The sequence below is a fragment of the Gallus gallus genome, chromosome 2, assembly GCF_016699485.2.
Source record: "Gallus gallus isolate bGalGal1 chromosome 2, bGalGal1.mat.broiler.GRCg7b, whole genome shotgun sequence".
NCBI lineage: Eukaryota > Metazoa > Chordata > Aves > Galliformes > Phasianidae > Gallus > Gallus gallus.
Window position 1 is genome coordinate 79,551,332 of NC_052533.1, and position 24,128 is coordinate 79,575,459.

At 40.9% G+C, this 24,128-nt stretch overlaps 2 protein-coding genes across 12 annotated transcripts; both read left to right on the forward strand.

The window, feature by feature from the left end:
* Nucleotides 1-18: 18 nt before the first annotated feature.
* Nucleotides 19-6,819, forward strand: C7orf57 (C7orf57 homolog). 5 transcript variants are annotated; one of them, XR_005857235.2, is made up of 9 exons: nt 19-135; nt 811-911; nt 1,545-1,742; nt 2,518-2,626; nt 2,743-2,905; nt 3,201-3,301; nt 4,282-4,418; nt 5,291-5,485; nt 6,145-6,819. XR_005857235.2 is itself a non-coding variant. In XM_040695393.2 (9 exons), exons 3-9 carry the CDS (start codon nt 1,559-1,561, stop codon nt 6,164-6,166), a joined length of 783 nt encoding a protein of 260 aa, XP_040551327.1. In that variant the 5' UTR covers nt 19-135; nt 811-911; nt 1,545-1,558; the 3' UTR covers nt 6,167-6,819. The 5 variants fall into 5 exon arrangements, 4 of the variants coding, with proteins under 4 accessions (XP_040551327.1, XP_040551328.1, XP_419025.3 ...); XM_040695393.2 differs by lacking the exon at nt 5,291-5,485 and adding an exon at nt 5,068-5,134; XM_040695394.2 differs by lacking the exon at nt 5,291-5,485 and adding an exon at nt 5,068-5,134 and having other exon boundaries at nt 1,545-1,628.
* Nucleotides 6,820-14,186: 7,367 nt separating this feature from the next.
* Nucleotides 14,187-23,909, forward strand: UPP1 (uridine phosphorylase 1). 7 transcript variants are annotated; one of them, XM_046935582.1, is made up of 9 exons: nt 14,187-14,279; nt 14,881-15,179; nt 15,439-15,503; nt 18,246-18,363; nt 18,836-18,994; nt 20,044-20,158; nt 20,928-21,137; nt 22,440-22,586; nt 23,243-23,909. In XM_046935582.1, exons 3-9 carry the CDS (start codon nt 15,451-15,453, stop codon nt 23,380-23,382), a joined length of 942 nt encoding a protein of 313 aa, XP_046791538.1. In that variant the 5' UTR covers nt 14,187-14,279; nt 14,881-15,179; nt 15,439-15,450; the 3' UTR covers nt 23,383-23,909. The 7 variants fall into 7 exon arrangements, with proteins under 7 accessions (XP_046791538.1, XP_040551330.1, XP_025003493.2 ...); XM_040695396.2 differs by having other exon boundaries at nt 14,881-15,031; XM_025147725.3 differs by having other exon boundaries at nt 15,065-15,204.
* Nucleotides 23,910-24,128: the final 219 nt, after the last annotated feature.

Sequence of the window (24,128 nt, forward strand, 5' to 3'; positions counted from 1 at the left end):
CGGTGCGCCGTTGGCTTTGGAGCCGCCGCGTTGCTAAGGGGCGGGAAGCGGCGGCGACAGCGGTGTAGGCGAAGTGACAGCTGAGAGCCCGGCCCGAGCGTTTCTCCCACCCTGGGGCTCTCAGCACTTTAAACTGTAGGTGACTCGCAGAATTTAGCCTGTTAAATTGGGATGGTTTATCAGCGTTACAGAAGGTTTTGAATCAGTCGTTGGCATTTCACCTCGTAAGTTTATTGCTTTGAAATATGCCCTTCAATTCAAGCACTTAGAAGAAGTAGAGTCAGGTGAACAGCAATCAAGCAAATTAAAAAGAATGAAGGTGCTTGACAGAATTAGGTATAGAATCATAGAATAGCCTGGGTTGAAAAGGACCTTAAAGATCATCTAGTTTCAACCCCCCTGCTATGTGCAGGGTTACCAACCACCAGACCAGGCTGCCCAGAGCCACATCCAGCCTGGCTTTGAATGCCTCCAGGGATGGGGCATCCACAACCTCTTTGGGCAACCTGTTCCAGTGCATCACCATCCTCTGGGTGGAAAACTTCCTCCTAATATCTAACCTAAACCTCCCCTGTCACAGTTTAAAACCATTCCCTTTCGTCCTGTCACTATCTACCCTCGTAAACAGCCATAGATAGCCGTAGGTAGAGCAGTTTCTGACAGACTGTCACCCAAAATCTGGGGAGAAAACACTCTGACTCCAAAATAGTGTTAGAAAGTGGCATTCCTTTATTCCTCATGGTGCCTACCTACTTCTTCCCCATTTTCCACCATCAACATAATCACTGTGGGCATTTTTTTTTCTCCTAGGTACATGTCAGCATGTTTATGATTATGTAATAGCACCTGAGGAGGAGATCTACCTTAAGACAGTTTGGTTACACTTAGGTACACTATTTGGAGTCATCTCCGTAAGTGTCCTATATCTCTTAGCATAATTCCTTAGGTTGTCTTTTTCTTCCCTGTCTGCCACTCTATTTTCCCCTCAAGGAGTTGTAAGGTTTCTTTTTTGTTTTTGTGTAATTGCTTGTTTGTTTTTGTGCACAGGAAGCTGAGAAAAGAATATGTCTGGGGATGGCTTGATTTTTATTTTATTTTTTAAAGGAGGGAGGGATGGGTGATCGGGTAGGGTTATCTTACAAACAGAGACCGAAAAATGGACAAGTCAGAATGCTTTCTTTGCTTTTGTTGATGGATGAGAAGGAAAGGTAACAGAGAACTTAACTGCTTCCAGTTGTCAACTGTGCCTCTTGCTGCTCTTGATGCCCTAGACCTGATCTGCTGCATACAGATGTACAGACCCTGTTTTAATGGGAAAACTTGATTGAAGTTTCAAATATTACATCAAGGCCTTCTCTTTTTGAATGTGGAACTCCCGAAATTGCCTGTGCTTTGTCCCCTGGAATATGGAATCCTTGTTTTCAATCTTTGTGATGAAGTGCAGCATTTCACTTAATTTCAAGTTGGCTAGATTTGTTAGTTTCCTGACAAAGTACACTAGCAGTTGAATTTTACCATCAATATTTTCCTTTCTGTTACTTCAGAATGATATTACCAGATGCCTGTGGAACAGCCAGAGAAATCGATGAACTCAGAAATCCCACATCCTCCAGCATCCCAGATTCCAGGTCTTGGTGATCTTGCAAAAGCTCACACTGAAGGGACATTTGGGTGCCGTAGGAAGTGGATCAAAGATACTGATTCAGCTTACATAAGGCTAGCAAAGCAAGGAGGCCGACCTGGTGTGTTAGCTTTTGTTTGCTTGTTTTAGCAGTATTTTGTTAGGTTTTACATGAGTATGGTGGTAGAAAATGCTTGTAGTCCTGTCAGAAGAGTCCTCTGGGTTTTTGGAATCAAACTATAGAAAAAACTTTTGATTGAAAATGTGACATAAGAGGTCAGCTTGTCATGACATCCTTGCAATCTCCTGCATTTATCTACCTGTTGGCAGAATTTGTACTTTTGCATTATTTCCAATCTGCTTGGATGATGACAACTGTTTAGCTGCATTTGAGATAGGTCTTTACAGTTTGTGCTAGGGTTATGTAAGTGATAGTCTGGTATAAATGATCTTGTCACCAGAAAAGCCTTATCAGCTTAGTAGATATCGGCGAAGTGCTTTTTATTTATTTATTCATAATGATGTCCAGATTGTTACAGTTCTATGTATATTTTTTTCCATGGGATGCTCCATGTTTTTGTTATTTCTTTTACTAAAAAAGGGAAGTTGAGATACTTGGACAAATGGCATGCGTGAACACTTGGAGAAGAGTGACAAATGCAGGAATATGAATTAACAAACACCAGGAGAAACATGTCAGAACATTTAGAAGTAGATAAACTGGGTACCAGTGGAACAGCACTGCAAGGTTGTGTTTGCCTGTTTAAACAAGGAAGACAGATGTTTAGTGAATAAAAAAATGTATCTTCCTGGTAAAACAGCAGCCCGAGATGACAATGTGTTTATAGCCAGAATAAAAGTTAGAAAAGTAGTGGCTTTTGTATTTTCTTCTTAAGACTTGCTGAAGCACTACGCTCCTGTTGCAAGGAAGTCAACGCCAGTAGCATATGCTGCACCTGACTGGTACTTGCATCACTCCAGTCCTCCAGCAACCAATGAGCCACGGTAGGTCTGCCAAGAGCCTGAATAATGTTCTCTCTTTGTCTGTGTTTCAGAATAATGTTGTCATAAAGTGATAGTTTTCAATTGCTGCTACAAACAGTTGTTAAATCTGTCTGCAGGAACGATATTTCCACTCTACCTGATTATATGATTCACAAAGAGTTTAATGTTGATGACCATCATAGTAGTAATTATGAGACAAGAAGAGGGCCTTTTGATTTTGATACAAAAAGTGTTTGGCAACGAGATGCTGAGGACAAAGAAAACACAGAGAAAAAAAAGGTATGATGTGGGTTGCTCTTTTTGCAGAGCTTGTGAAGATGCTTCTAACTGAACCTGTTATTCTTACTGAAAAGAAGTTCTAGTCTACCACAGTTTCCATTTTCCAGAAGAAATTGTTATGTTGCAGCTAGAGAATAACAGTAAAACCACGCTGAAGTGCTACAGGTATAAGGAAATAACATTCCTAAGATAGTACAGTTTTAAGATTGTTATGGCCTTTAATATAACTCTTATGACATCTCTTGGTTACTTTTATAATCACTCCTTTTGTTAAATTAAGATTTCTCTAACACAGGTAAAGCTCCCAGCTATAAATGCTAAATATCCAAGCAGAACAGCAAATGTTTGTATGAACAAGGAATTCAGTGGGAAAAATAAGCTTTCCTTTCCACCAATGTAAGTAACATGCTTATGAAATTCATTCATCCATGTATGGGAACTGTTTAATTATGGCCTGAACCTCTGATTGACCACCTGAGGCAAGCACTGAATCAGCCCTGGGAGCACAGGTGAAGGCAATTCAGCTGTGTGACTGGAAGGGGTGGAGCCAGGCTGCACCTCTCCTAGACCCCATTTAAGGGCTGACTGCCTCTGTGGAAGGATTTGTTCTTGGAGATTGCTCTTTGTGGAGTTTTTGTGCGCCTACAACACTGGTGAGCGCCTTTTGTTTATATCTGATTATCTTTTCCAGTGCAGTAATCTTATCAGCCTAACTTTGCTGTGTACTTATTTACTGTACAATCTCTGAAACCATTTGTGTGTGCAAGTAATATTACTCTGAACTTGCAGAGATTAGTGGGCTTGTGCATGGCCTTTATGAATCTGTACTGCTACTAAACTTGTTGACATCTAGGACTGAAATACTTTTATAAGCAACTAAAGTAATAGGAATATAACTTGTATGGTAAAGCTGCTGAGAATGTCTTTGTTTCAGAAAAAGTAGGCATCAAGTTGTGTGGTAGAGTATCTTCATGTAGTGCTCTTTTATTGTGTTCAAAGTAATCTGTTCTTTTGTTATTGATACCAGTGAACAGATGCAAACTATAATGTGCATCATTAATTCTATAAGCGTAGATTACAGGGATGCAGACAGGACTATAATTTTCTGCAATCATGTCAGTTATACCCTAGGAGAAGGTCAGGCACAGAAAAAATTCTTGTAGCTGAGAATTTGCTCTATCAAAGTGTTACTGTGCTCTCTGTATCTGTTGTAGTTTCCAAGGAAGTATATCGGAAGGATTACTTTCGGAGCAACCTACTGATATCTACTGTTAGTTATCTATAAACTATGTAAGGCAAAATGAATTTCCTTCTACCTAATGTCTGTTTTGGTTTACTTATGCTATTACTTTCTTTTAACGCGTTTTGATTTACAGGCCTGCTCAGAGAAAAGGTGAACCAGTGAACTTTAGCAAATTAATTAGCAATGGTTATGGGACAGACTGGCTTCAGCAACATAGTGGATATAGAAAAAAGATTCAAGATACATCAGAAGATAGTGAGCAGCCCCAAGGTAAAAATTATTGAAAGCTTTCTCTTCTGAAGTGAATTGGGATTTAAAGGTAACATCCATAGTTAGCCAAAATATTTGCAGTTTCTCCTTTTAAATAAGGTGAGACTTAGTGAGTCACCAGGCTTGACTTCCAGCAGTACCCTATGGCCAGCTTAGGAAAAGTGCCCTCCTGTTTGTAATCAGCCAAGGTTGGGTCTTTCATGTTTTTTTATTCTGCTGTTGTAGAAGTATGTTCTGTTCCAATCCAGGGGCTTCTGTTTGACATACTTTTGTAAAATGCTGAAGAGATACAACTATCTTCCTCCTTAAAGTTAAGCAGACTGTAAAACAGTTGCTATTAGTTGTGAGTAGTCCTTGCCCCCTAATTTTTTTCTGAAAACTTCATTACACTTGTCATCAATACACGTGTTTATGAAATAGATCACTTTTTTTATAGCAATTCATAAAAATAAATGTATCCACATTATTAAATAACTTGGCTTTCCAATAACTTTATTGCATTAAAAAATTATCTGGTGCTTATTTATGATTTCAAAACTTCTGTTATGCACAGTAGTAGTAGCTGTGAAGTACATTCCTTCCAAAACAATTGGAAATAAATGCTAAAGGGTAAAATACTACTTGTTGAAGACCTGTTGCTTTTTCTTAGTGTATACGCTATGGATTGATGGCTCTCTTGAACTTGATATATCAGTGTGTGGGAGTCTTAGTGACCAGTAAGTTTAGTTTTCTTGACACTTGGAGCCTCCTGAATCAATTTTTGTCTTCAATTCATATTAAAAATAATATATTTGCAGTAATTTTGCTTAATACATATACTTAATTTTAAGTATATATTCATGTTTATATTGCCCCTCAAATACTGTGTTCAGTTCTGGGCTTTTCACTGCAAGAAGGACACTGAGTTTCTGGAGTGTGCTCAGAGAAGAGCAATGCAGCTGGTGAAGGGACTGGAAAACAAGACACATGACAAGCAGCTGAAGGAACAGAGGTTTCTTAGTCTGGAGAAGAGGCTGAGGGGAGACCTCATTGCTCTCTACAACTACCTGAAAGAAGGTTGTAGTGAGGTGTGTGTTGGTCTTGTCTCAGGTGACGAGTGGTAGGTCTTAGGGAAACAGTGTGAAGTTTGTGCCAGGGGAGCACAAACTTTTCCTTCTTCATGAAGAGAACGGTTAGAGACTAGAGCAGGTTGTGCACATGGTTGCTGGAGTCACTGTCTCTGGAAGTATTTAAGAAACACGTAGACATGGTGCTTAGGGACATGGTTTAGTGCTGTACTTGGTAGTATTAGACGATTGTTGGACTTTGTGATCTCAGAGGTCCTTTCCAACCTAGGTAATTCTATGATTCTGTATTTCTTCGTGCTACTGTTTTATTTTCTTCACACTTAAGTACTTTTATCTGGTTATTCAAAGTATGAGCATCTTGCAGTTTCTTTCTGAGGTGAAGCTTTTTCTGCTGTCTGCTGAGTAGAGTAAGTCCAAGACACTATAAGTATCAGACAGAAGACATAAACCATTGCATATAGTAATCTGTAACTCATTTGTGTTTTGTTATAGTTTTGCATCTTAATGCAAACTTTGCATGTAGCTTGCCTTATGTTCTTAGGTTAAAGTACATAAATTTATATGTATTTTGATGTGAGTGAGACAAAGTGAATGTTAGTTGACCTTTTCATTCTTAACGTTGAAGTTATCATAAGTACTTCAATCTGTTTTTATTGCAGATTCAGAGCCATCACAGTCTGAATCACCGCCTGCAAGCAATGAATTGAAGCCACAATTTCAGGAGTGTAAACAGTAATTAGAAAGGCTATTGGGGAAAGTAAGGTATTATATAGCCTATGATAAAGTCCACTATTTACATCTTTGCTTGATTACTTTTATCTTATTAGATTACATTTATAGTTGAACTCATCCCTGATTGTAGTTCAGCTGATTTAGAACATGAATGAACATCATTGTGCTTGATTAAAGCAAACTTGTAAAAAAGCTGCCAGTACATATACCTAGACTTTTTTCTCTATATATAAAGACTGAAGTTTTCTTCTACACCAGACTTGTTGGCATTTCCTGTTATAAACTAATTTTAAAGGACATACATCAGTAGGGTAACAGTGGCATGGGTTAAGTTACACATTTATGTTCAGCCTTTTAAATTAAAAATACATTTATCCTAAATTTCTGAATGCAACAAACAGATTATATGCTAAATACTTGTGTTTATTCAAAACAATAAAACAATTTGACTTTGAAGAAAACCAATGTATCTAAATTATTCAAGGATTCTGAAACACACATACTGACATGTTAACACTTGTTCTTTAATCTGCTCAAACTAGAACATAACCTTAAATGCTATGAAAAATTAAATGCTTTATAATAAACCATTAGAAAGTTGATCCAGTTTCAGTAAGATATTTTTGCTTATGCTATAAAAGTAAAGTTTTTCTATAAATGAAATTATCCTTTTATGTCTTTGAGTGCACTCATTACATCGTACACTTCTGAATCCAAGAGCTTAAGATTTTAAATGTAATTTCAATAAAACATTTTATCTGAACAGTACACAGAATAGAGCAGTTTGCTTGGAAGGAAAGCATGTTACTGAGGGCATTGTCCAAATTCCTCTTGAGCACAAACAGGCATGGGGCATCAACCCTTGGGAAGCCTGTTTGTGTTTGACTACCTTATCAGTAAAGATGTTTTTCCTCATGTGCAGTTGGAACCCCTCTGGTGCAACTTTGCTGTTCTGTGCCTCCTGCCATTGGTGACCAGTGAGGGTGGACTGGCACTTTCTTTTTCACTTCCCCTCCTCATGAAGTTGTAAAAAAAAAAAAAAAAAAACGAGGCTTTCTCTCAGCCTTCTTTTCTCCAGGCTAGACAAACCCAGTGTCCTCATGCTGTCCTCATGGGATGTGGCTTCCAGTCTTTTCACAAGTGTTGCAGTGCTCTGGATGCTTCTAGGGACCTTAACATTCTTTTTACATTGTGGAACCCAGAGGTGCACGTAATAATCAAGGTGATGCCACTCCAGTGCTAAAGAAAGAAAAGGAAAAACATATGAAAGTGGCTTAATGCACAGTTACTGGCTAGTTGGCAAAACTTTCCAAATGTTAAAAAGAAGTTTAACTTGCATGAATCTGTACCTGAGATGGGGAAACAAAAGAAATACTATTTTAAGTTTTTTAACGTAAAAAAGATAATTGTTCTGTTCAGACATATTGGAACCTTTAACTTTAGTTTTGTAGCACAGTGTTTAATATAATTTTCTAGGCTACAGTACCAGGGGATATCAGAGCTGGAGCTTATTGTGTTGAAACCTTACCAGTGGAAAAAACTATCTTGTCATTATAGAAGGGCACTAAGGAGTAAGCCTGTGTGAAGAAACTGTGTATGCATAACAGGCAAATTCCCAATACCCTTGGGATTTCAGCTATATCTATATTTATTTTCTCACAAAAGGCAATAATCAGTAGTTGCTTAATGTTCTGGGAAAAATAAGCACCATTTCATTATTTTTTTTCAGAATTAACTGAATTGCTAATGTATATTCATATAACTTATGTTCACTTAATATGGGCTTTGGTTACTATTTTTATTTTTATCATCTATAAAAAGGTATTATAGAGTTGGGCTTCTTGTTCCCACCAATGGTAAACTGCAACATTAAAAGGAATACAACTTGAGAGTCTCTGTAGCATAATTAACCTTTGTGAACTATCAGCAGTAGTACTGCTTTTCAGTCATACTTTGATATTCTGCTTCTAGGAGAAACTTATTTTACAAATACTGCTTTCAGTTAACTCATTAGAAATGCTTTACTGCTTAAAAATCTCAAAGAAAGGAGAAATGGGGAGATGATTAAACTCTAGTGTTAAATTGTTTCACGCGAGGCAGCAAAATCTTTTCTAACTCATCAGTTGAGTAAAATTTTATTTCTTAAAAATATATTGAATTCATTCCTATTTTATTTCTGTAGAAAGCTTTCTGTAATGTGGTTAGTACAAGTTTACTTAAGGTTGGAGACCATAATGTCATGAAAAGAGAATGGGTATTTAAAAGTATTCACAAATTTATAGATCTCCTGCTCACATGAACTTAAAGGTACTTACTGTATCAAAGCCCTCAAAATCAATTCCATAAAGTGAGAGTTCCTGTGAGAGCATTCATAACTCTGGTACAGCTGACCTGAAGATGAGAATTCCAGCCATCCTTTTCTTTGGTATGGTCTCCTTTTCTTGTTAGGTATATACAAAGTTTCCTAAAGTAATTTTATTGCCTTGCATAGTTTGTATAATCCCTCTTCACTAATCTTGAACAAGTTTCTTCTATATTGGAGTTCTTGTCCAAAACTGTCCATTTTCAGGTGTCTATTGGGGTGCTGAAGCCCTGGCACAGCTGCCCAGAGAAGCTGTGGTGCCCTATCCCTGGAGATGCTCAAGGCCAGGATGGATGGGGCCCTGGGCAGCTGAGCTGCTGGGTGGCAGCCATGTCCATAGTAGGGTTTGGGGCTGCATGATATTTGATGAGCCACTGTATGGTTCTGTAATTTCTCTTTTTTCTTTTAAAAGAACTTGTTAGTGGCACAACAGCCAAGATCCTAACTTGGTAACTCAGCACTGTTCAGGTGCTTTACTGTAGCTGTGTTCTTAGTAGTTTGTATATTCGTGGTTTTTATTTTAAAAGTGTAAGCCATATCCTATTTTAAAAATGATCTCTTATCTTGCACACCATTAGGTATTGCCCAGAGGACACTTCTCAAATTCTCAGAAGTTTCCTTAGTGTGCCATTAATGTATACTCAGCTTTCCTTAGTCAGGCCAGGGAGGAGTTTGCTCTGCACTGTCAGCCAACTGAGTCTTCACAGATCAATTTGAATACCATGAGTTAAAATATTAACAACCTGAAGTGCTGTTGGAGACTGATTTCTTCTTATAAAAGCAGATGGCAAGTCCTGGAATTTGTGTTTGCGTGTTCAGAATAATGGAAAGCTGCAGCAACAACAAAATTCATGAGTTCATCAGTAAGCATCAAATAAAAGCAGTGCAACAAATCAAAGTTCCAAATGAATCCACAGGTGGAGAAGCTTTCTCAAGATCACCTTATTTCACTAATTATGTTATCTTGTTTGCTTTACAGTCAACACAGTCATGCAGTGGCTAAGTTTTCAAAGTCATCAGCAGTTGCATTTAATAGCAATGGAAGTTACTAATTTTGGAAGGGTTTTCAGAGAGCTCCTGAAGAAAAAGCTGGGCACTCACTCACAAAAATCTAGCATTACTTGTTTTAAATGCTGGAACATTTACTTAGCTGTATTGTACTTCATCTCTGAGCTGAATATCTTTAATAAGTGACATAATTTCATTTTTTCCATACTGATTGCTTTACAAGCCCTAAAATAAAACAAAAGTGCAATTACATTTTATGAATTACATCCAAGTGTACTGAATATGTGAATACTTTTAATTCCAGCTTGAGATTTAAAAATAATTTGGCAGTTTAGATGCATGAAGAATAACTTTCCTTTTACAAGTAGCTACTTAACTGTAGGAAAATCTAACAGCTATTCTCATTGTAATGTGGCTGAGTACATACATCATTCTTTTTTCTTCCATCTTTTTAGACTAGTTTAAATATAAACCCATTTATTTTATGTTCCAATGAAAAAAGAAAAAAATTGAATTGGTTCTTTCATTTCTTAAGCATCTGTTATTGATTTCAGCATATCTGTTTCTTGAAAACTTGTCTCTGCATTGAATGTGCAGATTTCATTTGAAAAAGATGCAGAATTAATCCTATTTTTTTTCCATAAACAAATAGCCTGTCCACTATTCTGTTTTTGAGATTCTTTTCATATTTTTCATATTGCAGTTACATATCATGCGGTAACCTGTTTTTTCTTTTATCATTTTGTTAGTTGAAAAAAGAAATGGAAATAGAGAATCCAACCTTGTCACTTTCTGTCCTATTAATAGTTTTAATGACACTTAATGTCCAGAATCACTGAACAAACAAATTGGGGTAGGTAACTGTATGAAAAATTGGGCTTTGGAGGTTGATTAATAAAAAGCTTTGTGGTGAGCAAGAAAGTAGTCATTTGATAATGGAAGGACCGTTAGCCTGACTTTCTGTAGATGCCCTGACTTTCTGTAGATGCCCTGACTTTCTGTAGATGCCCTGACTTTCTGTAGATGCCCTGACTTTCTGTAGATGCCCTGACTTTCTGTAGATGCCCTGACTTTCTGTAGATGCCCTGACTTTCTGTAGATGCCCTGACTTTCTGTAGATGCCCTGACTTTCTGTAGATGCCCTGACTTTCTGTAGATGCCCTGACTTTCTGTAGATGCCCTGACTTTCTGTAGATGCCCTGACTTTCTGTAGATGCCCTGACTTTCTGTAGATGCCCTGACTTTCTGTAGATGCCCTGACTTTCTGTAGATGCCCTGACTTTCTGTAGATGCCCTGACTTTCTGTAGATGCCCTGACTTTCCTTTCTGTAGTCCTCCAAATCAGGGCTCTAAGAATCCCACAGCCTATCATGGGTGTTAAAGACAGAGGCAAAGAAAACATGAAACATCCTTGCTTTGCCTGTGTCTGTGTTTATGAGGTGACCATCCTTATCTAGTAACAAACCAGTATTATCTCTGTTCCTCTGTTTACTGTTAACATAGTTTTTTGAAGCTCTTTTTGTTGTCCCCCGCTGTACTGACCAGCTTCAGCTCCAATATAGCTTAGTCTAGGCTGCCCAGATTTTCTCCTCACAATGGCAGATGGCATCTCCATAGTCTTCTGGTGTTGCCTGACCTTGCTGCTGGCAGTCATACACTTTCTTTTTCTACCTAAGCTCTAGAAGAAGATTCCTGTTCATCCAAGCTAGCCTTCTGTTCTGCCTGCTTGTCTTCCAGCATTTTGGAATTGCCTGTTCCTGTGGTCTCAAGCGGTTGTACTTAAAAAGTGAGAAGCGCTGATGGACACCAATGCCTTCAAAAGCGATTTCCTGGAGGACCTCACTAACTACTTCCCCGAGCAACCTGAAATCTGCTCTCATTATATCTGAAGCTGAAGTTTGGGTGGTAGTTTTTCTCCTACCTCCAGAGATTTAAAAATCACTGTGACTAAGGCTTTCTACAATCACTGCTCCATCTGTGAAACCCTCTCTGTTTATGATCAACAAACCTATATAAGTTACTCTGAAAGTAATGCCTCCAGTTTATTTCTGTGGAACCTATAACAGATAGAAAGAGCACTATTTTACAGAGCAGATTCTTGGCTACAAAACACTATTTTCTCAACACAGTCTCCACCATTAACTGTGTTTTCACCACTGGTGATCAAGAACTTGCATACTGCTGTTGTAAAATTCTGCGCCAGTGGAAGTGACCTGCTGTTGCCTCTGCTGAAATGAGCCACCTACCACCTCACTGTGCTCACATCCACTGTTTGTTCTCCATAAACGTTCAGCAAGTGTTAGTGAATGTCAGTGGGTGCTATTATTTCTTCATGGAGGAATTCAATGACACACCTTTGCTTCATGTGTACTTCCTTGTCAGATGCCGTTCTATCAGACTGCCCCTCTGCTGCCATCTGTAACACAGCAATAAAATGTAATATAATATTGGCAGGAAAGTTCAGTCTCTTCTGCCATACCACCAACATCTGCCTCCGACATCATGGGGCAACACCATAAAATAGGTGGCATTACTTTCAGAGCAGTCTCCCATAAGGACAAGGCTGGTTTGATCTAGAGGTCTTGCATAGTTCCTTAAAGAGTAACTCATCAGTGTTGTCATCCTCGCTGGGTGGTCTACAGTAGACTTGCCCAGTGACATCTGCTTTATTTGCTTGTCCCTTAATCCTTAACCAGAGGCTCTCAACTGTGTCATCGCCAACTATGAGCTCTGTAACCAGCTCCTCCCTCACACACGGCACCAGCCCCTGCCTTGCCTGTCCCTGCTGAAGGCTCAGAATGACACACAAGTCATCTGTCATGACACGGTACTCTTCCCACCAGGTTTCATTTATGCCAGTGTTGTAGCTTTGGGACTGAGCCAAGGCTTCTAGCTCCTCTTGCTTGTTCCTCATGCTGTATGCATTGGTGTAGAAACATTTCAAATGTGCTTTGTTGTACCCAGCACCTCGTAGAGCAGACTGAAGGATGTCACTATCACACTCTCGAAGTTTGGCATGTCGTCCCCTAGCTCATCACTGGCAAGCCTAGTTTTACCCTTTTCCCTCTTCAAATCTAGTTTAAAGCCTCAGTAACTTCTGTGCAAAAATCCTTTCGCCCTTCTGAGAAAGGTACATCCGGTCAGGTGCCTGCAGGCCTGATGTTGTATAGACCATCCTGTGAAGAAAAAAGCTCAGATTCTGTTGGTTACACCCACCAGCATTGAAGCCACACGTGTATCAACTGGGTCTGCCTGTTCAGTATTGTTCCCTTCCACTGAAAGGGTAAATACTACCTGTTCCCACATTGCTTTAGACAGCTGTCCCAAGGCCCCGGAGTCCCTTTGGATTGCCCTTGGATTTCTTGCTACGTCATTTGCTGACATGGAAAACTAATAATGATTGAAGGGCGGTACTAGGCTAGTGAGTTTTCTAGGGATGTCTCTTACCCAGGCCCCAGAGAGGCAGCAAACTTCCCTGTGGGTCGGATCTGGTCAGCATATCAAGCCTTCTATTCTCCTCAGAAGGGAAATGCCTATGACAACAACCCTTCTTTTCTTCATGACAGAGGTGGTTGTGATACAGGGGGACAGGCTGACTTGCCCTGAATGACCCCCCCAGCCTGGATGGACCTTCATCTACACCACTGTTTACCTGTTCATCAAGTTCCTGAGCCTCGTATCTGTTGTGTAAGGGCATCTGGGAGGGTGGGGTAGGCAGGGAAGGGATTAACCTGCTGTCCTGAGCAGAAACCTTCTATCTTTATCTTCTGTCTTTTCTTCTATCTGCTTCTGTCTCCCCCTGTATCTCAAGTTCCCTCCTTCTACCTGGTGATAAGAGGCCAGGGAATCCCTTATTTCTTGTGTCGTGTCTGACACATCACTGCCACATCTTGGGGCTGGTGCTTTTCCCAGTGTCTTTATCAATGTCATAGTAGGACTGAGAGCACCTTCAGCAGGTTTGCTGGTGACACCAAGCTGAGTGGTGCAGTTGACACAACAGAAGGAAGGGATGCTATCTGGAGGGACCTGGACGTGCTCAAAAAGTAGGCCCATGTGAACCTAATGAGGTTCAACAAGACCAAATGCAAGGTTTTGCACTTGGGTCCAGGCAATCCCAGATACAAGTACAGAATGGGAGAAGAACTCATGGAGAGCAGCCCTGTGGAGATGAACCTGGGGGTTCTGGTGGACGAAAAGCTGGACATGAGCCCACAGTGTGCACCTGCAGTCTGGAAGACCAACTGGGCTGCACCCAAAGAGGGGTGGCTAGCAGGGAGAGGGAGGGGATTGTCCCTATGATGCTCTGCCCTTGTGAGGCTCCATCTGGAGTACTGCATCGAGGTCTGGGGCCTCCAGAACAAGACGTAGAACATGGCGTGAGTGAGTCCACAGGAAGGCCATTAGGATGGTCAGAGTGCTGGAGCACCTCTCTTATGAAGAAAGGCTGAGGGAGCTGTGCTGAACCCGCAGCCTCGAGGCAGAGAGCCGGCGAACAGCTGCAGGACACCTCGGCCACCGCCGCACACCGCTCAGCCGGCGCGCACGGAGTTAACCGCTCCCGGTGCCGCGCTCCTTCGGGGCGGGGCGGCCTAGCCCGCTGCCGCAGCCGGGAGGCGGCTGGGAGCGCGCGGCGCGGCACGGCTGGGGCTGTGGGAGCGCTGCGCGTTGTGTTCGCTGCCCCGTGGCGCCCAGGTGAGACCGCAGCACAGGGGGGCGGCATAGGCGGGCGCGGGGTCCGCGTCCCCCTGGAACGCGCGCGGTGCTCCGCTGCGGCCGCCCCCATCGCCCTGCTGTAAGGATGCCGGGCTGTGCTGAGCGGGGTTGTGAGCGTTACCTCCCGTCTCGTGCGGAGGTGAACTGCATGAAAGAGTTTATTGTTGTAAGCGAGGGAGGTCAATCATCCTTTATGAATTTGAATACATTTCCTTTATTCCGCGGCTTTTAACGTGCAGCCTTCAGTTTTCACTCAGCCGGTTCTTTCTCGGCTCTTTCCAAACGCATCTCTTTTGTAATCCTCTTGCAGAACGGGGTGCTTTCCGTTCCGTCGTAGTAGCTCCGTGCGGTCGGTCCCTTTGTAAGGAGGGGGAGGAGGAAGGCTTTGACACTCGGGGTTTCCTGGAAAGGCATCCCCGGACAGAGGCAGATTTGCACGTAGTCACTGCTGAAAATGATAGCAGCTGGTTCATTCTGCATGTGCAGTTCTGTCATCGTATCCGTACCAGAGCCCCAGTGATACATTTACAGAAAGCGCGGAAGGGAGCATCTTGTTTGTTTATGCCTTTATTTCTTGTAGGTTAGGGTAATGGGTTAGGAAAAGGGATGAGCGAGGGACAGGAGCGCTGTTATTTCTGAGACTCGTATTTGGTCGCCTTCACGCTGCGGGAGGCACAGAGCGAAGTGCTCTTACGGTTACGAGGAGGAGCTTCGGGAAAAGGAGATGATGAGTAAGTGGAACTCATGCTTCGGGCTTATGACAGATAGAGAGGAGCTGCGGGGACCGGCCAGAGCCATCGCGCAGGAGGAGCGGCAGCGGGAGGAGCAGTCAGGAGCAGTCAGAGCCCCCAGACGTGCCTCTCCCGGGCAGTAAGGCAGGTGCTGTTGGACAACAGGAGCAGCGGTGAGGCGGGGGTTGTCTTAGGAGGAGGGCTGGGAGGATGCTCAGCCATGAAATGAGCGGGTGCTCGTTTTGCCAGAGTTATAAAAGCTGTAGTGTGGCGGAGTTGTTTTTTGGTTTAGTATTTGTGACAGTGTCATCTATGTAGGGGGTTTCTATCAGTGTTAATGATGCTAGCTTTACAGATGAGACTGTTCTAATGCATTTATAGCAAATTGTTTTAAAATATAATTCTAGGTCCAAGCATACATGGCTCCTGGTGTCTCGAATGAGAAGAAAAGGGAAGATGAACAGTCTTCAAGGTGAGATTGAGAAATTTCTTTTCATGTCCAAGTTCACTCTAACCTTCCTTCCCAAACTCCAAAATTCATTACACAGCTGTTTAATTTAAGATCAAGTATATTATAGAAATATTGACAGTAACATCAGGTATCTACAGAGAGAGCTTTTCTGGAAAACCGTTTTCATTTATCATGGCAATGAATTTTCCAGGCATAGGTGATGCTATGATGGCTTTTCATCCGGTGAGCTGTTGAAATGCTGACTTTGGTCACTGCCTGTAGCTTGACCTGCAGCCTGAAGAGATAGAACAAAAATTTCAATCTGTTTGTCTCATCCTTTAACTCATTGTAGTGAAGCCATATGCGTGTGTTTAGCCCTCAGATATTCATGTTCTCATGAAATCCCTCAGAATTATAGGTGCTTTGAGTGGTCGGTGCGAGGGAATAAATTGTCTGCTCCATTGAGCCCAAGATTTTTATCAGGCAAACTTTGCCTCTACTGTAAATGCAGGGCATTGGCTCCATGTGCAGATAGCAATATGCTTACTTTTATTGCCCATTACCCCAGGGTCCAAGTCTGCAATTAGATTTGGATGGGCAGATAACAAGCACAAATCAGTTACAGCGTTTAAATGCAATGAGACTGTGGGGTGAGGAGCGCTGCTGAAGGACAGGAGATGAAAGAGGTAAAATGCAGACACAGCTGAGGAAGGAAGCCGTAGTTGGGCTGGGCAGGAAGACAGCAGTGCTCGCACGTACCACTTGAGTTTCACAGCCTTTTAATAGAGGCCTCGCCTTTTTCCAGTTTGTTTCCTGGAGAGAAGCTTTTGCTGCTGGTATTCTCATAAAGAAGGAAATAGATTTTACATGTCCGAGAACGAACTGCAAAGTGATTTTGGGTCATATCCTCTATATATCTAATAGCCATTTCGATGAGGATTATCCCAGCCAGCTATTTGTTCTGCATTAGCAGCACATTGGCAGAGGTATTGGCAGAGTAGGTATTGGCAGAGAGTCCCATGAAACCACTCAGAGAAGGCAGCCTGGGAATTCTGCTTGAGGGAGCTGGCAGTCTCCTGGGTGGTGTGCACTGTGCCGAAGTGCTGTAACCTGCTCTTTGTTCCTCCTGGTCTCTCCATGCCAAACTACTTTCCTTAGGCAGGGGATGAGCTGGGTGGAAGGAGAAGAGACGCTCACCATGTCAGACTGCTCTTTCAGTTACTGAAAGCATTAGGCAGTGGTGGACAGAGGCAAAGAGCGTGGACTGGGGTGCATTATGTCGGTTGTAATAGCTGCTGATGAATTGATGGTGACGTTAGAGAGGGACTTTCAAGAACAAGTGATAGAGTACTGGGTTTTTAACTACTTTCTTTGCTTTTTGAGGAACAACTCAGTGAACTCAGTATGGGCATGTTGGCAATTTTAGGCTTCTTAAGGTAACAATAGATCCCGCATAGAACTGGTAGATAAAGATGTAGGACCAACAGGAAAGTACCGCCCTTCTGGGGAGGCATTAGAAGACATACAGGATAACCAAAACCATCTAAATAACACAGGCACTTCTGTTTAGGCTTCAGAGTTCTGCCTGGAAAGTCTTTCTTTCTTTCTTTCTTTTTTTGCATAAACTCCAGAGAAACTCTTTCATTTGTCCCCTCTGACAAACTGGTCTGAATTTGCTGAGCCATGCTGTGACTGCAGTGAGTGTTCATTAAGCTGTTAAGTCATCTTCTTTTGTCTGGAAGATACTTTATTCTTTATTTCATCTCTCAGAAACTGCTTTGAATTATTGATTGGTATTTTACTTCAGCTTGTTATTATTGACTCATATTTCCTACCTGTTTCAGCTGAACGTTAAACATGGAGTGCAGAGAGAAGGAGGGTGTTTTATGAGTCATTTAGCTTGCTTAGTTCACCACCAAATTTTCCATGAAGGCGGTTTGACATGCTAAATAGTTTAGTTTTCTCTCACTGCTTTGGCATTTCCTGATTTTCCAAAAAGCTGTCTTTTTTAGGTGTATCACTTCCTTACAAGAAGCAACTTAAGAGGAAATGAATTCTTTTTACTTCTTCCTCTCCTTCCCTTTCTTCTTGTATTGTATTTCTCTTCCATTTTTTTTTCTTTCTTTGCTTCATATTTTCATTTGCTTCTTTCCTGGCCTATTCAGCTTCTCTGCACTCTCTTTACTGATTTCAGGACATAGGTTATTTTCTCCTGGCTGGGTGACAGTGTAAACAGTGAGGCAAATTGCCAGAAATTCTGTTTGGGCCTGTCTATAAAGCCCAGCTCTTCCCACCTGTCCCAGGTAGCTAGGAGGGTTTTTCAAAACACAGAGGTCAAGTTTGCTTTTCAGCTTTGCTGTGTACTGTCTGTGTACTAAAGTGGTCTATTGACTATCCCCCAGTCTTGCTCCCATTGCTCTGCTCACCTCAAAGCCCCACCCTGGATCACAACTTTGATATTGTTCAAGGTAAAGGTTGCACTGCTGTAAATGTTTTCCACTGCCTGGGCTTTTCTTCAGCACCTGTATCCTGTGCAATGAATGCAATGCTTAGTATCAGGTATGATTCATTAGATGATGGAAGAAGGTTATGAAATTTAGGATTTCCCTAACATAATTTGTGTGGAACTAAGATCAGGTAATGTAGGCATGCTTAGATGTGACATTTCCCAGCTTTTACTGCCTGACTTTGCAAAATTAGGATCTGTTTGATGTAAGTTTTTGTATGTATTCTGTATGTTCCACCATGCTGCTGTCCTGACAGAGAAAATTCTATCCATCTGTGCAACCCTCACCTGGAAAAAATGAAAGAAGACATCCTATACCATTTTGCTCTTGGGACCGGTACCCATGATTTTCCTGCACTGTTTGGAGATGTAAAGGTAAGATACTGCATTTCATTTGGCAAGCTTAAAGCTTTTCTCCAGGAGGTAAAAGTAGAGCTGTCTTCTAAATAAGATTAAACAAGGCAGCATATTGCCAGTTGAGGGAGGAATGGAAAGGGGATAAGACCTGCAGGTTTTTTTTCACTATCCATATCAGTTATAATAGTTTCTGACTGTCTCTTTTCATGAAGTAAAAAGACAAATACTGCAGTCTCTATTCAGATAGAGAAATACATTTTTGGGGCCTTGAAGTCAAAATCTGTATTTTACTAGTTCAATCGGGTTGAAGGCCTTTGAGTGCTGTACTGAATTTCTGGGGGGGTATACTTTTTCTTAATGGCCTTTTAGAATGACTGAGAGAAGAACCACGTCTGTGAGTAGCTTTGTGTTAAGGTGCTGGCATACTCTTGTTTACCTTTGCATGAATCATCCAATCAATTTTTGTTTTGTTGAACACCATCTGCACCAGTTTGTGTGTGTAGGAGGAAGTCCTTCACGGATGAAAGCTTTTATTGCCTACATAGCTGAAGAACTTGGACTTGGGAGCTCTGGTGGTGACTACCCCAACATCTGTGCGGGAACTGACCGTTACGCCATGTACAAAGTGGGACCCGTTCTGTCAGTCAGTGTAAGTGACCTTTAGGAAACAGAACGTAAAAATGTCCATCCAGATACTACACATACATCAGATATTGAACATGATTCAGTGATGCTGTTCAAAGTAGAAAATCCGAAGCATGTTTTTTTTAAACACTTGATGAAGTCCAGTTTCTGTGTGTTTTCACCTGTGTTCAGAATAGTTCTATTGGCTAATTAAGAGTTTCTGTTTATCCCTTTCTTGTAAAAGGGCTGGTCCCCAAAACACTGATTCTTTTCTTGCCTTCTTTTCCCTCATTGTAACCCTGACGTGTTGCAAAGCCTTGTAAATGTTTTGAGCAGAATCACTGCTGTCTCATCCCTGCTTTTTATCCTGAATAATGGAATCATCACTTGATAAATGTGGGACACTGGAAAAAATGCATCTATTGCATATACCTACAGTGGCATTTTCAAGTGTGCTAACATAGCTTATGATGGTCATTCCATGAGTGGTGGATGGAATCCACAGATTCCATGTGCCACCAACTCGTGTATGCGTTCTAAAAATTCACACCTTTAATTTGCAGATACAATTGCACACTTGAATTGCAATAACATAACTGTAATATCATTCTCACCCTTTCCCTTGACATCATCACGTAAGCTGAAGTGGACTTGCATTTGAACTTTGTGACTAAATAAACAATGGTTGTGTTTTAAAAAATTTTAGCTTAATTAGTCACTAGCTTTTCAGGTCAGTAAAAGGAGGTTTTTTACCCATGTTTAAGAAAAAATCCGTGGTGAAGTAAACTTATTGTAAACCTAGGAAAGGATGCTGATTTATACTTTCAAGAGCATAAATATTTTCTAAGTCAAGATTATTAGAAATACTGAACTTCATCCACAGTCCACAGATTCAATGGGAGTCCTTCTGTTTACTGTTCAAAAGTTTTTCAGTATTCCCATGAGTGTTTTCTGATGGTGAGTTACATGGCATTTGGAAAAAAGTATCAAGAAGGAGATAGTGCCTAACTCCTTCCATGTATATTTTTCACTGTCTATGTGAATGTCGAACATGAATTTCTGCTTTCATTTCAGCACGGTATGGGCATTCCTTCTATTTCAATCATGTTGCACGAGCTGATCAAACTGTTGTATCATGCCAAGTGTTCCAACATAACCATTATTCGCATTGGCACCTCGGGTGGAATAGGTATTTCCCCTCTTGATTTCCTTTTTTCTTCAAACCAAAGCATCTCTTGTTGGAGAGCAAAGTATTTCTCCCCAAATGATTCATGTTCAGAACAGATTTCCACAGCAGATTATCTGAGTACATTTAATCATATCATGGAATCACAGAGCGGCTTGGGTTGGAAGGGACCTCAAAGCTCTCCCAGCCCCAACCCTGTGCCATGGGTAGGGCTGCCACCCAGCAGCTCAGGATGCCCAGGGCCGCATCCAACCTGGCCTTGTGAGCCTCCAGGGATGGGGCACTACAGCTTCTCTGGGCAGCTGTGCCAGCACCCCAGTGAGTAAAAACAAAATTCCCCTAACATCTCTCTTTTAGTTTCAAACCATGATATTTCTTTTATTTCCTGGATCGTAATGTCCTTCCATTTCAAAACAATAAATAATTTTACAAGAAAAGGTGGTATCTGCCTCTCTAGATAGATAAAATGCACTTAAGAGATCTGACAGAGGGAGAAGGACATTCCTGTACTGTTTAAAATAGCAAAAATAAGAAAGAATATACGATGAAAAAGTCAAAATTTCATTTTTTTTTCCAGATATATTTGCAATAATAAACTGACGGGGTGAGGCATACACACACACACACACACAAAATCTCTTTGTGATTTTGGGGGTAAAATTATCACTTTCAAAAGAAACAGGGTTGGGTGAAGATGTGTGTTTTTTGTCTGTGGAAACTAAGCGTTACCTGCATCTGTTTCTGAAACTGCATTTGTTTCTTTCCATTGCAGGTCTGGAACCAGGCTCAGTGGTTATAACCAGGCAGTCTGTAGATGCCACCTTCAAACCTCAGTTTGAACAGGTTGTTCTGGGAAAAACTATAATTCGCAGCACAAATCTAGATGAAGAGCTGGCTAAAGAGCTGCTACAGTGCAGTAAAGAAATCAATCAGTTCAATACTGTCATTGGAAACACTATGTGCACTTTGGATTTTTATGAAGGTATGGCTGCAACAGACTAGCAGAAATATGGATTGACATACAGACATCAGGTGCTTCTCTGGTCTCTCATATCTGTTAACAAAATCTGTCAAATCTCATGAGAATGGGCTGAAGACAGCAACTAATGCTGCTTTCTCAAGCAATTGCTGGGTCTGTGACAAAGGGTGCAATGTGCAGGGGGGACTCTTCGTAGTCTTCCAGATGGGCCAGAAGCAGACAGTGTCAGCTTGTGCATCTCTTCAGACACCAATCGCAGAGCCAGGCTGCACTAAAAAAAAAGGAGTCAGGAACGTTCTCGATACAGACAGCAGGAGCTGAAAAGAGGCTCAAGGACATGAATTTCAGAATACACCTCCTGAAAAGAAATAGATAGTAAAGTACCATGTCATTTAATTATGCTGTATGTAATGTGCTGCCATTTTACCTGTAGATGTTAATCTCAAATAATCTGAATAAATTGTTATTTCCAAAGAATGGTATTGCACAGAATTAAGGGGGCTAGAAGGGACCTTTGGAGCTCACCTAGTCTAACCCCCTTGACAAAGCAGGTTCCCTACAGGAAAGTGTCCAAGTGGGTTTTGAATATTTTGAGAGAAGGAGACTCCACAAGCTCTCTGGGTAGACTGCTCCATGGCTCTGTCACCCTCACAGTAAAGATCAGATGGAACTTTCTGGGTTCCAGTTTGTGCCCGTTGTCCCTTGTTCTGTTGCTGGGCACTGCTGAAAAGTCCAGGCTGAACAATCCCAGCTCTCTCAGCCTTTCCTCATAAGAAAGAGAGATGCTCCACGCCCCTCATCATCCTTGTAGCCCTCCACTGCACTCTCTAGAATTTGCCTAAGAATTAGTATTAACTATTTAGCAGAAGAGACTCCCAATCTCTAAGCTTTTGAAGCTAGTATCAGGAGCTTATTTTCAGGCCTGGCAGTCTTTCTAGACAATGATTAAATACAGGAAAAAGTGCTGCACTTCCATACAGCTTAAAGCAGATGTAGTTTGCTGCAAAATTCTGACATGTGCTCCATGTGGGGAGAACCACTTGATATATTCCTCTGTTTATGAGTTTGAAAGTTTAAGCTGGAGAAGACCAGTAAAGTTATTGTGAGTCACATTATAAAAAATGCAAGTAATACATAGAAGCTCTAGCAATAACTGAGAGTCACTTTGTCTTCTTTGTCTTTGGGGATGCGGGAAAATGTTAGTAAAATTTAGACACTGTGTATGGGAAACTGCAATAAACGGGTATTTTAGAAATTTAACTTGATTTATGACTTCATCAGTATTTCTACAAAATGGCTTTGCAGGACAGGGCAGGTTGGATGGTGCAATCTGCTTGTATAATGAAGAAGAAAAACTGCAATATTTGAAGGAAGCTTACGATTCCGGTGTCAGAAACATTGAGATGGAATCTTCTGTCTTTGCTGCAATGTGCAATCTCAGTGGTGTCAGAGGTAAACTAACTTAAAGTTGCTTTATTCAAGTAACAGAATGTTTTCTTCAGTGCAGGAGAATTCAGGTAAAAACTATCAGTAGGGTACTGACATACCTTCTGCATAATATGCCATCTGCATGAAACAGCTCTGGGTGTAGGACTGTTACTATGATTGCTTGATTTGAGTCAAATGTATTCAAAATTTATGCAAACTTCTCATTGTTCTTGTATGCTTCAGTTCTGGTCAATTGCTATTCCAGCCGTTGGCAAGCACATAAGTCATAAAAGTATCTAATAACCCCTAGCACTGATTTGTTTTCCTCAGCTAAGTTTTGAAGTTTGCTGGAAGCAACTGGTTAATTTAATCAACCAGATGGTTTTAAAATGTATAGTGCTAAAATCACTGTCTAAACTTTTATCTCGATTTGAAAGCAGATTTTGTGTAGATGTACGGCTGTAACTTAAACAGTTACAGATTTTTGGCAGCATCATAGATCTTTCCTAATTATAAAGTGAGATTTTAATTATTTTTTACACAAGCTAACTAATTTTCAGTAAATTACAGGAAAAAAAATGAGCAACTGTAGTGTTCTTATGTTTGTTCAAATGTTTGTGGCTTTAGACTGTCTGAGTACCAGAGTGCCATACCTAACTAATATGTCTTTTCATTTCTAGCTGCTGTAGTGTGTGTCACTCTCCTGAATCGGCTTGAAGGGGACCAGATCAGCAGCTCACATGATATACTTGTGGAGTATCAGCAGAGACCGCAGAAATTAGTGGGATATTTCATTAAGAAAAGTCTTGGGAAAGTATAACATGTCCATCTTTGGTTTTTAGAAGCAGAAGGCTTTTGCACAGCGGAAGTTGTGGTCACAACCTCTGTGCATTAAAGGTTTTTTTGCCTCAGAATAGCTTTCAGCATTCCATGTATATGCGGAAGTTAATCATTTATGTCAGTGTGCTTTGGGAACTGAATGTGCTGAATGCACTTCAGTTAAGATTAGTTTAGTTATTGTTGCTGGGATTTAAGATTCCCTTTTCTGAGTGGAAAGTAGTTCTGTTGTGAAGGACAAGCTTGCTGTGACGTTTGAAAAAGCTTTATTTATCCCTGCTGCTGAAGAAAAGGTAGGAAGAAGACAAAGTACTTTTTTGGGAAAGTACTTGCAAACCACCAAATTAAAATTAACTTAAGAATGATAATACCTTCCTTGTTGTTTTTTAAAAATATATAAAGTTATATAAATTATAACCACCACCTTTGTTGTTTCACTTTGTAAGGAAAACTTAGAGTGAATGCACTTTGTTTTTTCCAGACTTTGACAAATAAATAGTATTATTTTCATATGGTAATATTTCATTAAATTGCAAAGTGTGAGACTGGATTTCCTCAGCCTTAAGAATTTGACACTGAGCTGTTGAATATCTGTACTTCCTAGATACCAATCCAACAAGGTAATTTGTATCCCATTTAAACTACACCACTGGGTGAATACCCAGGGAACACTTTCGCTGTAGTCATTTTGCATGAAAGAACATGAAAACTTTTGCAGAATCGTTGCTC